General features: G+C 35.8%; 1 gene segment (V, D, J or C); it reads left to right on the forward strand.

Moving 5' to 3' along the window:
* Positions 1-12,330: 12,330 nt before the first annotated feature.
* On the forward strand, positions 12,331-13,272 carry LOC132096995 (T cell receptor alpha variable 38-1-like). The segment is given in 3 exon segments: positions 12,331-12,370; positions 12,575-12,779; positions 13,146-13,272. Coding segments are annotated over 3 exon segments (372 nt in total).
* Positions 13,273-13,513: the final 241 nt, after the last annotated feature.

Below are 13,513 nucleotides of genomic sequence, written 5' to 3' on the forward strand. Positions count from 1 at the left end.
GATTTTCAGCAAAACTGAATGAAAAGAAAACTCATGTGGATCTGATCATCTCCTCTGCTAAAGTCACAGACTCTGCTCTGTATTACTGTGCTCTGGAGCCCACAGTGACAGGAAAACAAACCACACTGTACAAAAACCTCACTGTATTTTGGCAAAGCATTAAAGCATACAGGATATTTCTACTGACATTTTACTATTCAATATATACACATATAAAAAATCCAGCTAATACATAAAAACAATACAGAAATAAAAACTCTTTCTTCATGTTTTTATGCCACAATTTAATCAAATATAAGCTTAATTGTAAACAACATAAAAATGCTAATCTGCAAAAATTGTTGTTCTAGAATTCTCATTTCCGTCTAGCATACCAAATAAGTTTATTATTATTCCCCTAAATGTCAATGTAATGTGTTGTAGCATGTTAAATATCTATCTGTATCTATTTAATAATATTTTTTTATTAATTGCATTCAAAATGTGGGATTGTGTTATGAATTACACTTGACTGTCATATATAGTATGAGATGAGGACTGAATGTTGTCAGTCTGAGTAGGAGGAGTTTAGCGCATGCCTTGTGAGATACAATAAGACTGTCAACATTTCAAAAGACTCTTGGGATCATCTGATGTTTCTGTGTGTCTCCTGTTCAAACCTGATTATCGTGCTAACATGTTGATCTATTTAATATTACTATCATCAGTTGAAGGTAGGTTGTTATTGCATATGCTGGATATTTTATATGTACACTGTAAAAATGATTTGAACTTTTTAATAAAACAAATATAATTTTAATATTATCAAATATTATTTTATTTTACGAATGCAATGCTTTACTATTGTTTTCTTAGTTTTAATTAAATGTGTTACTTGCAGTTTATTCTTAATTAATTGTGAAATTTACAAGCAATTCCTAAGTGAAAAGTAAAGAAACCTAGAACTCAGAAATTCAAAAAAACTAAAGCAAATTTAAATTTTAATAGATTTGAAAGGATTTTGAGCTAAAAAATAATTGTAAATGTACACTTTAAATGCAGGTTCTGGAGCAGCAGAGGTCATAACACCATACAGTTCTTATCAGTTTGCTGTTGAGGGTGACAGTGTGACACTCTCTTGTAGCTACACTGGTTCTGTTCGAGGTCTTCACTGGTATCGTCAATACGAAGGTTCACCACCAAAGTTCCTCTTACTGGATTATTATGGGAAAGTTACTGAAGCTGTTCCTCCAGTTGCTGGAGTCTCAATCCATCACAGAAAAGACAACAGTAGTGTGGATCTGAATATCTCCTCTGCTGCTGTCACTGACTCCGCTCTCTACTACTGTGCTTTGGAGCCCACAGTGAAAGGAAATCCACTGCATGATGTACAAAAAGCTCTTTAAACAAAACTAAGGCAGAAAGAAAGCGAGAGGTCGGGCTGAGGTTTTAATGTACAGTGAAAAATGCACAGAACATGTTTCATATTTCATTAACCCACAGCCACATTATTCAATCATAACAGAACTTGAGTCAGTCTCAGTGCTTGCATTCAAACATCAGCCACTATATTTATTGTAATTCATTTTATAAAGCACATTTAGCTGCCATAATGCTCAACCATAATGAACTAATAAATCAATTTGATAAATACTTGAAACTAAAAATCTGATGTTCAAAGTGGATTTCAGTTAAGATGGCAGATGCTACTCATAATGCTCATCACAGTTTCAGGTACTTTTAATCACAATTAATTATATTTCATACATCTTATAATTTAATCTAACATAAATGTTATTGAATGAAACCCTATATTACATCATGTTATTTTAAACTATGATTCACTGCAATTCAGGTGGATTTGCTGACAGGATTGGATAAAGTGAAGAAAGTTAAATATTCAGAAAAGAAGGAGAGTCTGTGACACTGAGAGAGTCTGTTACACTATCCAAACAGAGAACCAGAATATTTAATATACAAAGGTGCTTGATCAAAGAGCAGGCAGAAAGATATACCAGATGGGTTTCTGGTATTAACAGTGTAACTGTCAGATTCAGCTCTCTATAACTGTGCTCTGAGAGTAGCAGCCCAGTGATACAAGATGTCTGAGAAGCAAAACAAAAACTCACACAAAATTAATGCTTTGTAGAGTCTTTATTTAATCAGTATCAAAACATAATGTTTTTTGAAGTTATCATCATCTATCATCATCAGTGCATAATATCATCCAAAGATTCAGAGAATCTGGAACAGTCGTAAGGGTCCATGCCAGAAAACCATACTGCACTGTAAAACCCGACAAGTTAACTTAACTCAAACCGTTTGAGTAAACAGATTGCCTTGATTTAAACCATGTAAGTTTTGAAACTTTGCATTCAAGTAATTAAGTGATTAACTAAGTGCTGATTGAGAATTAGTGATGAACAGCTGCTGTTAACAAACAGAATCACAGAAGAAAAGAGAAACACAAGAACTACTACAACTGACTTCAGACACAGCCTTAGATGAAATCAACTGAAATAAAATACATTAAATCACTCAAGATCTGATTAAACAACCCCACAAACAGCATCACCAGCTCCACTTATTAATAACCAGACTGACTTTATTTCTGTCAGACGTCTACAGAAGATCTTACTGAGAATGAACTAAGGTTTAGATGTTGATTTATTGTTGATTTATTGTTTCATTTGAAGTAACCATGTTAGAGATCAGTGTTTGCTTTAGTTGGGCTTTGAACCCTTTACTTATGTCTTAGCGTTTTCTCTGGTTGTTATAACCGTGTGATTCTAAAACACATTTGTTGTAATCCAAAATCCCAGAAGAAATATCATCAGGTGTTAACCTGTACCTAGGTGTAGGTTGTTATACTTTATATTGGTGATAATAATCATCAGTTATTGAACTGTACGGATTAAATAGGTGTTGTGTAATTTGATTGATTATAGTAAATGGATGTTAAGAGCCAGTGATTCTGTGATAATCAGATAATACAAAGATTTTCCAGACAGTTGGGACTTCTATGGTGTCAATTAGTCACACACAGACATCAATAATCAGCATATGAACCTCAACAATGGTGACCATAAAAACAAAAATGCTGCAGAGCATGCTGGGAGCCATGGATGAGTTTTGTAATACAATAGTACCCAGCATGCATTGCAGCATGTTTTTTTTCGTCACCATTGTAGAGGTTCATATTCTGATTATTAATGTCAGTGTTTGACCAACTACTGGCATAGAAGAAAAATGTATGTGTACAAAATGTTTGGAAAGTCATTTTTATATTAACTGATCATCACAGAACCACTGGCTCTTAGTGTCATTTTTCCTAGAACCACTTCTACAAATTACACAACACCTATTTCATCAGAGATTAGACTCCGTAAGGCTCAATAAATGTGACTAATAATGAATAATCATCATCAACAATATAAAGTATAACAACCTAAACCTAGATACAGGTTAACACCTGATGGCATTTTTTCTGGGCTTTTGAGTTACAACAAATGTGTTTTAGAAACACACTGTTATAACAGCCAGAGAAAACGCAAAGACAGAAGTCAAGGGTCAAGAGCCCAACTAAAGCAAACACTGATCTCTAACATGGTTACTTCAAATGAAACAATAAATCAACATCTAAACCTTAGTTCATTCTCAATAAGATCTTCTGTAGACGTCTGACAGAAATAAAGTCAGTCTGGTTATTAATAAGTGGAGCTGGTGATGCTGTTTGTGGGGTTGTTTAATCAGATCTTGAGAGATTTCATGTATTTTATTTCAGTTGATTTCATCTAAGGCTGTGTCTGAAGTCAGTTGTAGTAGTTCTTGTGTTTCTCTTTTCTTCAGTGATTCGTTTTGTTAACAGCAGCTGTTCATCACTAATTAACAATCAGCATTTAGTTAATCCTAATTGCAATGTACATCTTCTTTCAGTGAACTCAACTGAATTAAGTTCAGAGTACTCATAACTGTTAGTTTTTTCAACTTAAATGGTTTAAGGCAATCGGTTTCCTCAAACGGTTTGAGTTAACATAACTTGTAAGGTTTGCGTGAGGCTGTGTCTGAAGTCAGCTGCAGTTCCTTTCTCTCTTTTCTTCATTGATTCTGTTTGTTAACAGCAGGTGTTCATCACTAAACTCTATTATCACTCAATTAATCACTTAATTACTTAATTGCAATGTATATCTTCTTTCAGTGAACTCAACTGAATTAAGTTCAGAGTACTCATAACTGTGAGTTTTTTTCAACTTAAACGGTTTAAGGCAATCGGTTTCCTCAAATGGTTTGAGTTAACATAACTTAAGGATATCTGTTTACTCAAACCGTTTGAGTTAAGTTTACTTGTCGGGTATTACAGTCAAGGCAATCGGTTTACTCAAACGGTTTGAGTTAAGTTAACTTGTCGGGTTTTACAGTGTGGATGCCCGTGATCTTCGGGTCCTTAGACGGTACTGTGGAAATCACAACATGGGCTCAGGAATTCTTCCAGAAAACATTGTTGGTGAATACAATCCACCGTGCCTTTTGCAGTTGCCGGCTAAAACTCTGTGCTCTGGAGCCTGAAACTACACTTTGCAAATACCTCACTTACTGTACTGTGGGAATACTTTGATAATACAATATAATATAATATAATACATTCTGTTCTGAGTTTTAGCATAAGGGGGCAGTGTAACATCACAAATCAAGATTCTTCCTCTCTGTCAAGCATTTCCCTGACATTGCTCCTGCTTAGTCTCACAAGTATTTGTTCGGAACTTCCCCCAGTCCTTTTAGAGTTTCATAGTGTAGTCCTACCCCAATCAAACACACCTGAACCAGCTAATCAAGGTCTTGAAGATTGCAAACTTTGCAGGACAGTGGGTCTAGAAGCATGGTAAAAGACAGTTGTGGCTAGAAGGGATGCAGTAAAAACCTGGAAGCTAACAGTAAATAAAATGTTCTACCTATTAGAGTGTGTTTTATTAAAATCTACACCTATCCCAGACTTAAACCTACCCCTTACAATAATGTCAAAAACAGTAATTATTGCTGTGCATTGTGAGAAAAATTACACTATATTGATGAGTGCATACCGAGTAGATTTTCAAGGTAAATAAAACAGATTATTGGAGAACTATTTATTTATTACACAAATTACTTGTATAATTTCAAGCAATTTTTGACTTAAATAAATGCTACACAATAAATGCTGTCTTTGTTCTTAGCCCCTTAATTCTTGTCTGAAATAGTTTTCTTTTTTGGAGACTTCTGATTCAGCAAACATACTCTTCAATAGGCTCCACCACTATATTCATTTATCTATCTTAATACTTCACCAACAGCTGTAACACTAGACACTAGAACAGTATGTTCTCTTATGAGTTACAGAAGCTGTGCAGCTTTTAAACTGTTGCACATTTCACGTTACCACACCCACAATATTAGTTCACAATGGAACTTCACTCATGTGCATTCTAGATACCAACACAGGTCCATTCACACTATAAAACAATATTCAGGTACAGTTTTCTAAATCTAACAGTAACAGAAAAACAAACTACATCTGAACTGCCATCATGGAAAGACAGATGCTACTCTTGATTCTCATTGTGGTTACAGGTAAATGTCTGAACAGACAATATTCCATTTGAATGCAAAGCAAATCTTGCCCTGATGTTATACATACTGAAAAGAGATTTGTAACATGTTTTATTGTTTTAATGATCTAGATCATAATGAATAAAAACGCATTTCATTTCAGGTGGATTTTCAGACAAAATTGGACCAAGAGAAGGAGATAGTAATTTAATCAAGGAAGAATGGGAATTTGTGAAACTGAGCTGTACATATGATGTGGGCAGCAATAATGTTTGGCTTTACTGGTACAGACAGTATCCAAATGGAGAACCTCGGTTTTTACTGCTCAAAGGTGCTCGATCACAGACCTATGAGAATATAGCAGACAAGCGGTTTCGGTCGACTACATCCCAGTCATCCACTGAACTCATTATTGAGAAAGCAGCTCTGTCAGATTCTGCTCTCTATTATTGTGCCCTTCGAGTGGCACAGTGATACAAAATACCAGAGAAGCTTTACAAAAACTAAGATAAAAAATGTGCTTTGAATAGTGTCTAATCAAATAGCATCAAACCACAATTTATTTTTATTTTTATTTTTGAAAACCACAACTCTGAAAATTAGAATGTGGCAACACCTGTGAATTTAGGAGAATATGAAAGGGTATACATAGGTGGCATTTCAGTTGTATTTTTAAATGTAATTTAAAATGTAGAATTTGTTCAGTTTACAAAATAGTATACAACAACAAAAAATAAAAATAAATAAAAACAAGCAAATATATATATATAGCTCTCATAAATAAATAAATAAATAAATAAATAAATAAATAAATATATATATATATATATATATATATAATGGCAAAAGGAGGAGTTTAACACAGACAATAGCACACAGAGTATCAGTCTCTGTGTGAAGCAGCTGGTCCTTGTTTAGTTTGCTGCTGGCATTTGTTGAGCGAACATGTTCATCTATATTATCATAGTGATGTCATTAATAGAAGGTATAATGTTGTAATATTTTAATATAATATATTACTAAAATGCTATACTGTTTATACTGTAATGCATAATATAATGCCATAGAACATACTACTGTTTCAGTTCTATATGAAAGATTAATACATGTTTTTACAAGATCTATGGTTGTGTTACAATTAAAGCCACTTTCATATTTGCAGGTTCCAGAGCCTCAGAAGTCATCACTCCAAAAAGTGACAGAGAATTTGCTCTTGAGGGTGACAGTGTGACACTCTCCTGTAACTAACTGTAACCTAATTTTTTGGTGGGACTTGAAACATAAATTAACACACTGAATGTCTTCATAAAAATGTAGCAATGCAGAAAGGGTAAGAGGATAGAAAGTGTCATTAGCTCAGTATTAAACAAAAGAAGTCAAAGCAGCTTGACAGAAAAACAAACCTGTGTGATTAGTGGATGGGTGATGTCACTAACCACACCCACTTTGCAAATACACATTTGCATGTCTACATTCATTCAAACTGCTGTGTCAGTGAATTGTATCTTCTTCTTCTTCATTCACATTAAATACAGGGAATCCCTAAAGTTTGTCATTTCAGTCTCTTGCATCTCTGCAAACATGATTTGGATTCAAGCAAAATAAATCACCCAGAATATTACAACCCGAATTCCGGAAAAGTTGGGACGTTTTTTAAATTTTAATAAAATGAAAACTAAAGGAATTTCAAATCACATGAGCCACTATTTTATTCACAATAGAACATAGATAACGTAGCAAATGTTTAAACTGAGAAATTTTACACTTTTATCCACTTAATTAGCTCATTTAAAATTTAATGCCTGCTACAGGTCTCAAAAAAGTTGGCACGGGGGCAACAAATGGCTAAAAAAGCAAGCAGTTTTGAAAAGATTCAGCTGGGAGAACATCTAGCGATTAATTAAGTTAATTGATATCAGGTCTGTAACATGATTAGCTATAAAAGCTTTGTCTTAGAGAAGCAGAGTCTCTCAGAAGTAAAGATGGGCAGAGGCTCTCCAATCTGTGAAAGACTGCGTAAAAAAATTGTGGAAAACTTTAAAAACAATGTTCCTCAACGTCAAATTGCAAAGGCTTTGCAAATCTCATCATCTACAGTGCATAACATCATCAAAAGATTCAGAGAAACTGGAGAAATCTCTGTGCGTAAGGGACAAGGCCGGAGACCTTTATTGGATGCCCGTGGTCTTCGGGCTCTCAGACGACACTGCATCACTCATCGGCATGATTGTGTCAATGACATTACTAAATGGGCCCAGGAATACTTTCAGGAATACTTTCAGACCACTGTCGGTAAACACAATCCGCCGTGCCATCAGCAGATGCCAACTAAAGCTCTATCATGCAAAAAGGAAGCCATATGTGAACATGGTCCAGAAGCGCCGTCGTGTTCTGTGGGCCAAGGCTCATTTAAAATGGACTATTTCAAAGTGGAATAGTGTTTTATGGTCAGACGAGTCCAAATTTGACATTCTTGTTGGAAATCACGGACGCCGTGTCCTCCAGGCTAAAGAGGAGGGAGACCTTCCAGCATGTTATCAGCGTTCAGTTCAAAAGCCAGCATCTCTGATGGTATGGGGGTGCATAAGTGCATACGGTATGGGCAGCTTGCATGTTTTGGAAGGCTCTGTGAATGCTGAAAGGTATATAAAGGTTTTAGAGCAACATATGCTTCCCTCCAAACAACGTCTATTTCAGGGAAGGCCTTGTTTATTTCAGCAGGACAATGCAAAACCACATACTGCAGCTATAACAACAGCATGGCTTCGTCGTAGAAGAGTCCGGGTGCTAACCTGGCCTGCCTGCAGTCCAGATCTTTCACCTATAGAGAACATTTGGCGCATCATTAAACGAAAAATACGTCAAAGACTACCAAGAACTCTTCAGCGGCTGGAAATCTATATAAGGCAAGAATGGGACCAAATTCCAACAGCAAAACTCCAGCCACTCATAGCCTCAATGCCCAGACGTCTTCAAACTGTTTTGAAAAGAAAAGGAGATGCTACACCATGGTAAACATGCCCCGTCCCAACTATTTTGAGACCTGTAGCAGAAATCAAAATTGAAATGAGCTCATTTTGTGCATAAAATTGTAAACTTTCTCAGTTTAAACATTTGCTATGTTATCTATGTTCTATTGTGAATAAAATATTGGCTCATGTGATTTGAAAGTCTTTTAGTTTTCATTTTATTAAAATTTAAAAAACGGAATTTCCGGAATTCGGGTTGTAACATGGACAGATGTCGACTTCTGATTCTTATGACATGTACTCTTTTTTTTAAAGTGTCATTAATATACACAAACTACCATTCAAATGATTTAAAAACAAAGAGAGAGAAAGAAATAATATAAAAATCAATAGGGTCATTATTGTAACATTAAAGATTTAATTAAAATGCTTCAATTAGTATTTTATTTTGTTTTTATTATAGCATGTCACCATTTTTCACATTATCATTCTAAAGCAAAATACATTTTTGTAGGGGTATTTGCTGACAGCATTGCGCCAAAAGAAGAGGGTTCACATAAAACCAGGAGAGAAGGAGAATCTGTCACTCTGAGCTGCACATATAAAAGCAAAAATAATGTTTTGCTTTACTGGTACAGACAGTATCCTAATAGAGAACCTCAGTATTTGTTATTTAAAAGTTCTCGCATGTCTGGTCAAGAGAATGTATCATCCAAGCGTTATAAGACAACTACATCTCCGACATCCACTTCACTCACCATTAACAACGTGAATCTGTCAGATTCGGCTCTCTATTACTGTGCTCTAAAAGTAGGAGCCCAGTGATACAAAGTCCACAGACGCTTTACAAAAACACACACATAATTGGTGTGCCAGTGATCCACCACAACTCTGTGTCTTAAACCACAAGACAACAGGATGCGGTCACACCTGCTGAAGAAACAAAAAAGTGCACCCCCACCTTTTGTTGGTTAGGTCCACCTCTTTAGGCTTCCTCAAACTTGTTCTGAACTTAATAGTACACATTTAGCAAAATTGTGTGGTATTTATATATTGTTTACACAGTTAAAACAGGTTAAAGTGTGTTTTTTTTTTTTTTTTTTTTTTTTTTTTTTACATTAATAGTTATATTAAGCAAAGGTACGTTCAATTAAGCAGAATTGACAGTAATGACATAAAAAAATATTTCAATTGCAAACTAAAAGTTTCCATTTTTAAATGGGTTTCCATACTGTACATTACAGTTTTAAGGGGAGGGGCTACTGAGACATTCTAACTGGAGGGAGAAAAAATTAAATGCTTACTTCAGTGGCAGTAACAGGTGTTGCACATTAACTTGCTTATCGTCCTGAAGAATGATACTCTTTGTTTTTATTCTGTTTTCTATTTCAGGTATGTATTCTGTTCCAGACTGGCAGGATTTTTGATTATTGCTTGCTTATCTGTTTATCTTTGACAGGAAAATAGAAAACACTGTTCAAAAACCTTCCTTACATAGAGGGTAAAGCATACCACAGTGAACTGCATCCAGTTAATGTGGCAGAAATATGGTAGAAAAAAAATCCCCAAAATAAACTGTAAACTAATGTTTCTCAGTAGGGTGACCATATGCGCCGTTCATATGGGACACGTCTCGGCCAGGATTTTAATATTGCCTAAAACATCCAGAGCAGTTTGACCAATAACATGCAGGTATTGTACATAATCGACCAATCGTGGGGCTGCGTGTGAGAAGGTGTGATCTAGAGGGAACGATCAAAGCGATGCAAGTATGCTCACGTGTTTGTTCGTTCGATTGACTTGAAGCGTCGCTGCACACAAATCCCCCCCCCCCCCCGCCCCCAAATCACAACGCTTCACAATGCTTCAAGTAAAACGAGGAGCCGTCTGCTCTGTTCTTTATAGCTCTCATGAATGTTACACAACGATCAAGCTGCACAGTGCAAATAGCAAAAACCTGGATATTTTAGGCATTATTAAAATCCTGGCTGGGACTTGTCCCATATGAACGGCGCATATGGTCACCCTAAGACTCACTGTTGTTTGGTTGCTTACATTTTGTATGTGCAGATGGGTTTGAAAGCTAAGAATGCTTGTGTTGCAAAGCAATCGTTCCACAAGAACATACTGGGGTTAGGTGATATTTGTAATGGCTGTAATAAGCTGTAATGGCTTATACCTAACTCCAAAACCCTGATTTAATTTAAGAAAAAATAAGTGACAAACAGTAGCAATAGTATTGATTCAATGAGATTAGAGCTGTAAAATAGGAGCCGTTAATTAATAACCTATGCTTTTTCTGTTTAATCATGGAAAACTGGTTTCTGATTTAAAAAGTAGTCAGATTGATTTCTAGATGGTGAATTTTTCGCATCAAATATCATTGCAACTATAAGGCTAAACAATGTTCCTTATACACGTATTATAATGGTATTGCAGGTAGGCCGCCAATTACTATTAAAAGAAATAATAATATTGTTCATATATGTAAAAATGTCTAAGTCATATCATAATAACATCATTTCATATAATTAAATAACAAAAACAAAATATTAAACTGTAACTATGCTTCCCCTATTCGAGCTCACTGATTGGTTTAAGAATAAACTTATCTCAGATATTTTTGCTGCATATGCCACAGAACAACAGCAGTTGAGCCAAGCGGTGCCATGCAGCCCGAGTTATTTTCTGGTCATTGCCAGTTCATTCAATAAATACAGTTAACAATCTAGCTTCTGAGTACTAAGTTATTAACACAACAATAGCGGGGTCAGTTAATTTTGTTGTAGTGGGCCACGCAAACATATGTGTTTGGTTGTGTGGGCCGCAAGTTGAAAAAGGTTGGGAAACACTGGTATAGAGTATTGATCAGTTAAAAACCTTTGGCCATCTACCTAAACCAAACATTACAAATAAGAGTTTTCACAGAATCAACAACGTGCATGAAAAAACAAGGTACATATTGAACACAAAATCAACAATAATGTCAAATATTCCGATTTTGTTTCCATTCCACAAGTGTTTGGTTTTTGGATTTGTGTTTAATAAATTCTGTTATTTATAAAATTATTATGTTAGGAGGCAGAACTTAACACAGGCCTGTAGAACACAGACTTGTTCTGTAAACAGCATCAAAGATCACTGAAGCAAGTTGCAGCCTGTTCATCATGTTTACTTGTGTGCTTATACTGCTGACTTTTATTCAAGGTAAAAATCTTACATGTACTCATAACATTACAATATTCTCATTTTAAATATGCTCAGCAATGTTCAGATCCACATTTTTTTTTGCAGGTAACAGAGATAAAGATGTCTTCACCCCATACTGAGACTGAGAGAGTGAAACTACACCAGTTCTGTAACTAGTCTTCACTGGTATCGACAATATGCAGGTTCACCACCACAGTTCCTCATCCTGGATTATTCAGGATATGTTACTCATGCTGGTCCACCAGTTTCTGGAATATCCATCAGTCCCAGAAAAGAAGATAAAAGTGTGGATCTGATCATCTCTTCTGCTGTATCAGACTCTGCTCTGTATTACTGTGCTCTGAAAAACACAAACAGTTTATATAATAGCTAAAGTCCAGCGGAGCAAAATAAAATCCTATTATTTGACAGTCATCTCAGTGATTAGTGTGGAAAGAAAGAAGGTGGTCTAAAATATCAGAAACCACACCCACATTTACAGACATTATAGCTGCACAAATGACCCTCCATAAACTCATGCATTTACTTTCAACATAAAATCATTAAGCAAACTTTATAATAGGCACAGTTTATTAATACATTTCTCACCATGGAGAGATGTGTTCTACTGCTTCTTATAACAGAACCAGGTAAAGAGCATTTTACTATACTACAATAGACTAAGGATTCAAAGTTTTAATTGTGTACATATTTAATTAATTGATATCATCAATTGAATTAGATGGCTGATATTCTATAATTTATAGAATAGATTCTATAATTCATAGCACTATTACTTTAAAAACAGACAGAACAGGAGTTAATTTCATGAAGAAAAATTTATTCTCTTGCAGGTATATTTTCTGACAGCATTGAACCAAAAGTCAAGGATGATATAATCAGTAAAGAAGGAGAGTCGGTGAAACTGAGCTGCATTTATGATACAAGCAACAACAATATTTCGCTGTACTGGTACAGACAGTATCCAAACAGAATACCCCGGTTTATATTATTGAAAGGTGCTCGATCACGGAGTGCTAGTGAGGACAGGGCCATCTGGTGCAATTGGTGCAGTACCTCCTCCCCTACCCGGAACATGATCACAAATGGACCGAGGGCCCCACGCTTGAGGAGTGGTTCAACCTCTCCCTACCCCCGCCACCGGGGCACGACCACGAACGGACTGAGGGGATCTCTCCCTGAACACGATCGTGATCCGATCGAGGACCTAGAGCTTGAGTGGATGATCAGCTATCGCCTCCCCTCGCGGTGCGAAAAAATAATTAAGAACAATAACCCCATCAGCCTTTTTGATCACCCTGACTTTGAAGATTGTGTAAACCTCTACATACAATACAAAAACGAATTGACCGAGTCGAAACTTGGCTCGCACCGGGCCCGGCGTCAGCTAAGGATGGCTCCGAGTGAGGATATACCAGACTGTCGGTTTCAGTCAGCTACATCCCAAACATCCACTGAATTTACTATTAACAGTGTAACTCTGTCAGATTCAGCTCTCTATTACTGTGCTCTGAGAGTAGCAGCCCAGTGATACAAAATGCCTGAGAGGCTTCACAAAAACTCAAACACACAATCATTGCTTTAAACTTCATTGCTTTATTTTATCAGCTAAAAATCAAAGCACAGCTGTGCTTTATGCGAGCCACAAAATCTCTGTGAATAACAGGATATGGTAACACCTGCTAAAACTTAACTGATATAAATGAAATTAAGAATAAAAGTTTAATTTGCTAATTATTACTATGACTGTGGCTGTTATTTAGTATTCAGTC

This window comes from Carassius carassius, chromosome 20 (genome assembly GCF_963082965.1).
Source record: "Carassius carassius chromosome 20, fCarCar2.1, whole genome shotgun sequence".
NCBI lineage: Eukaryota > Metazoa > Chordata > Actinopteri > Cypriniformes > Cyprinidae > Carassius > Carassius carassius.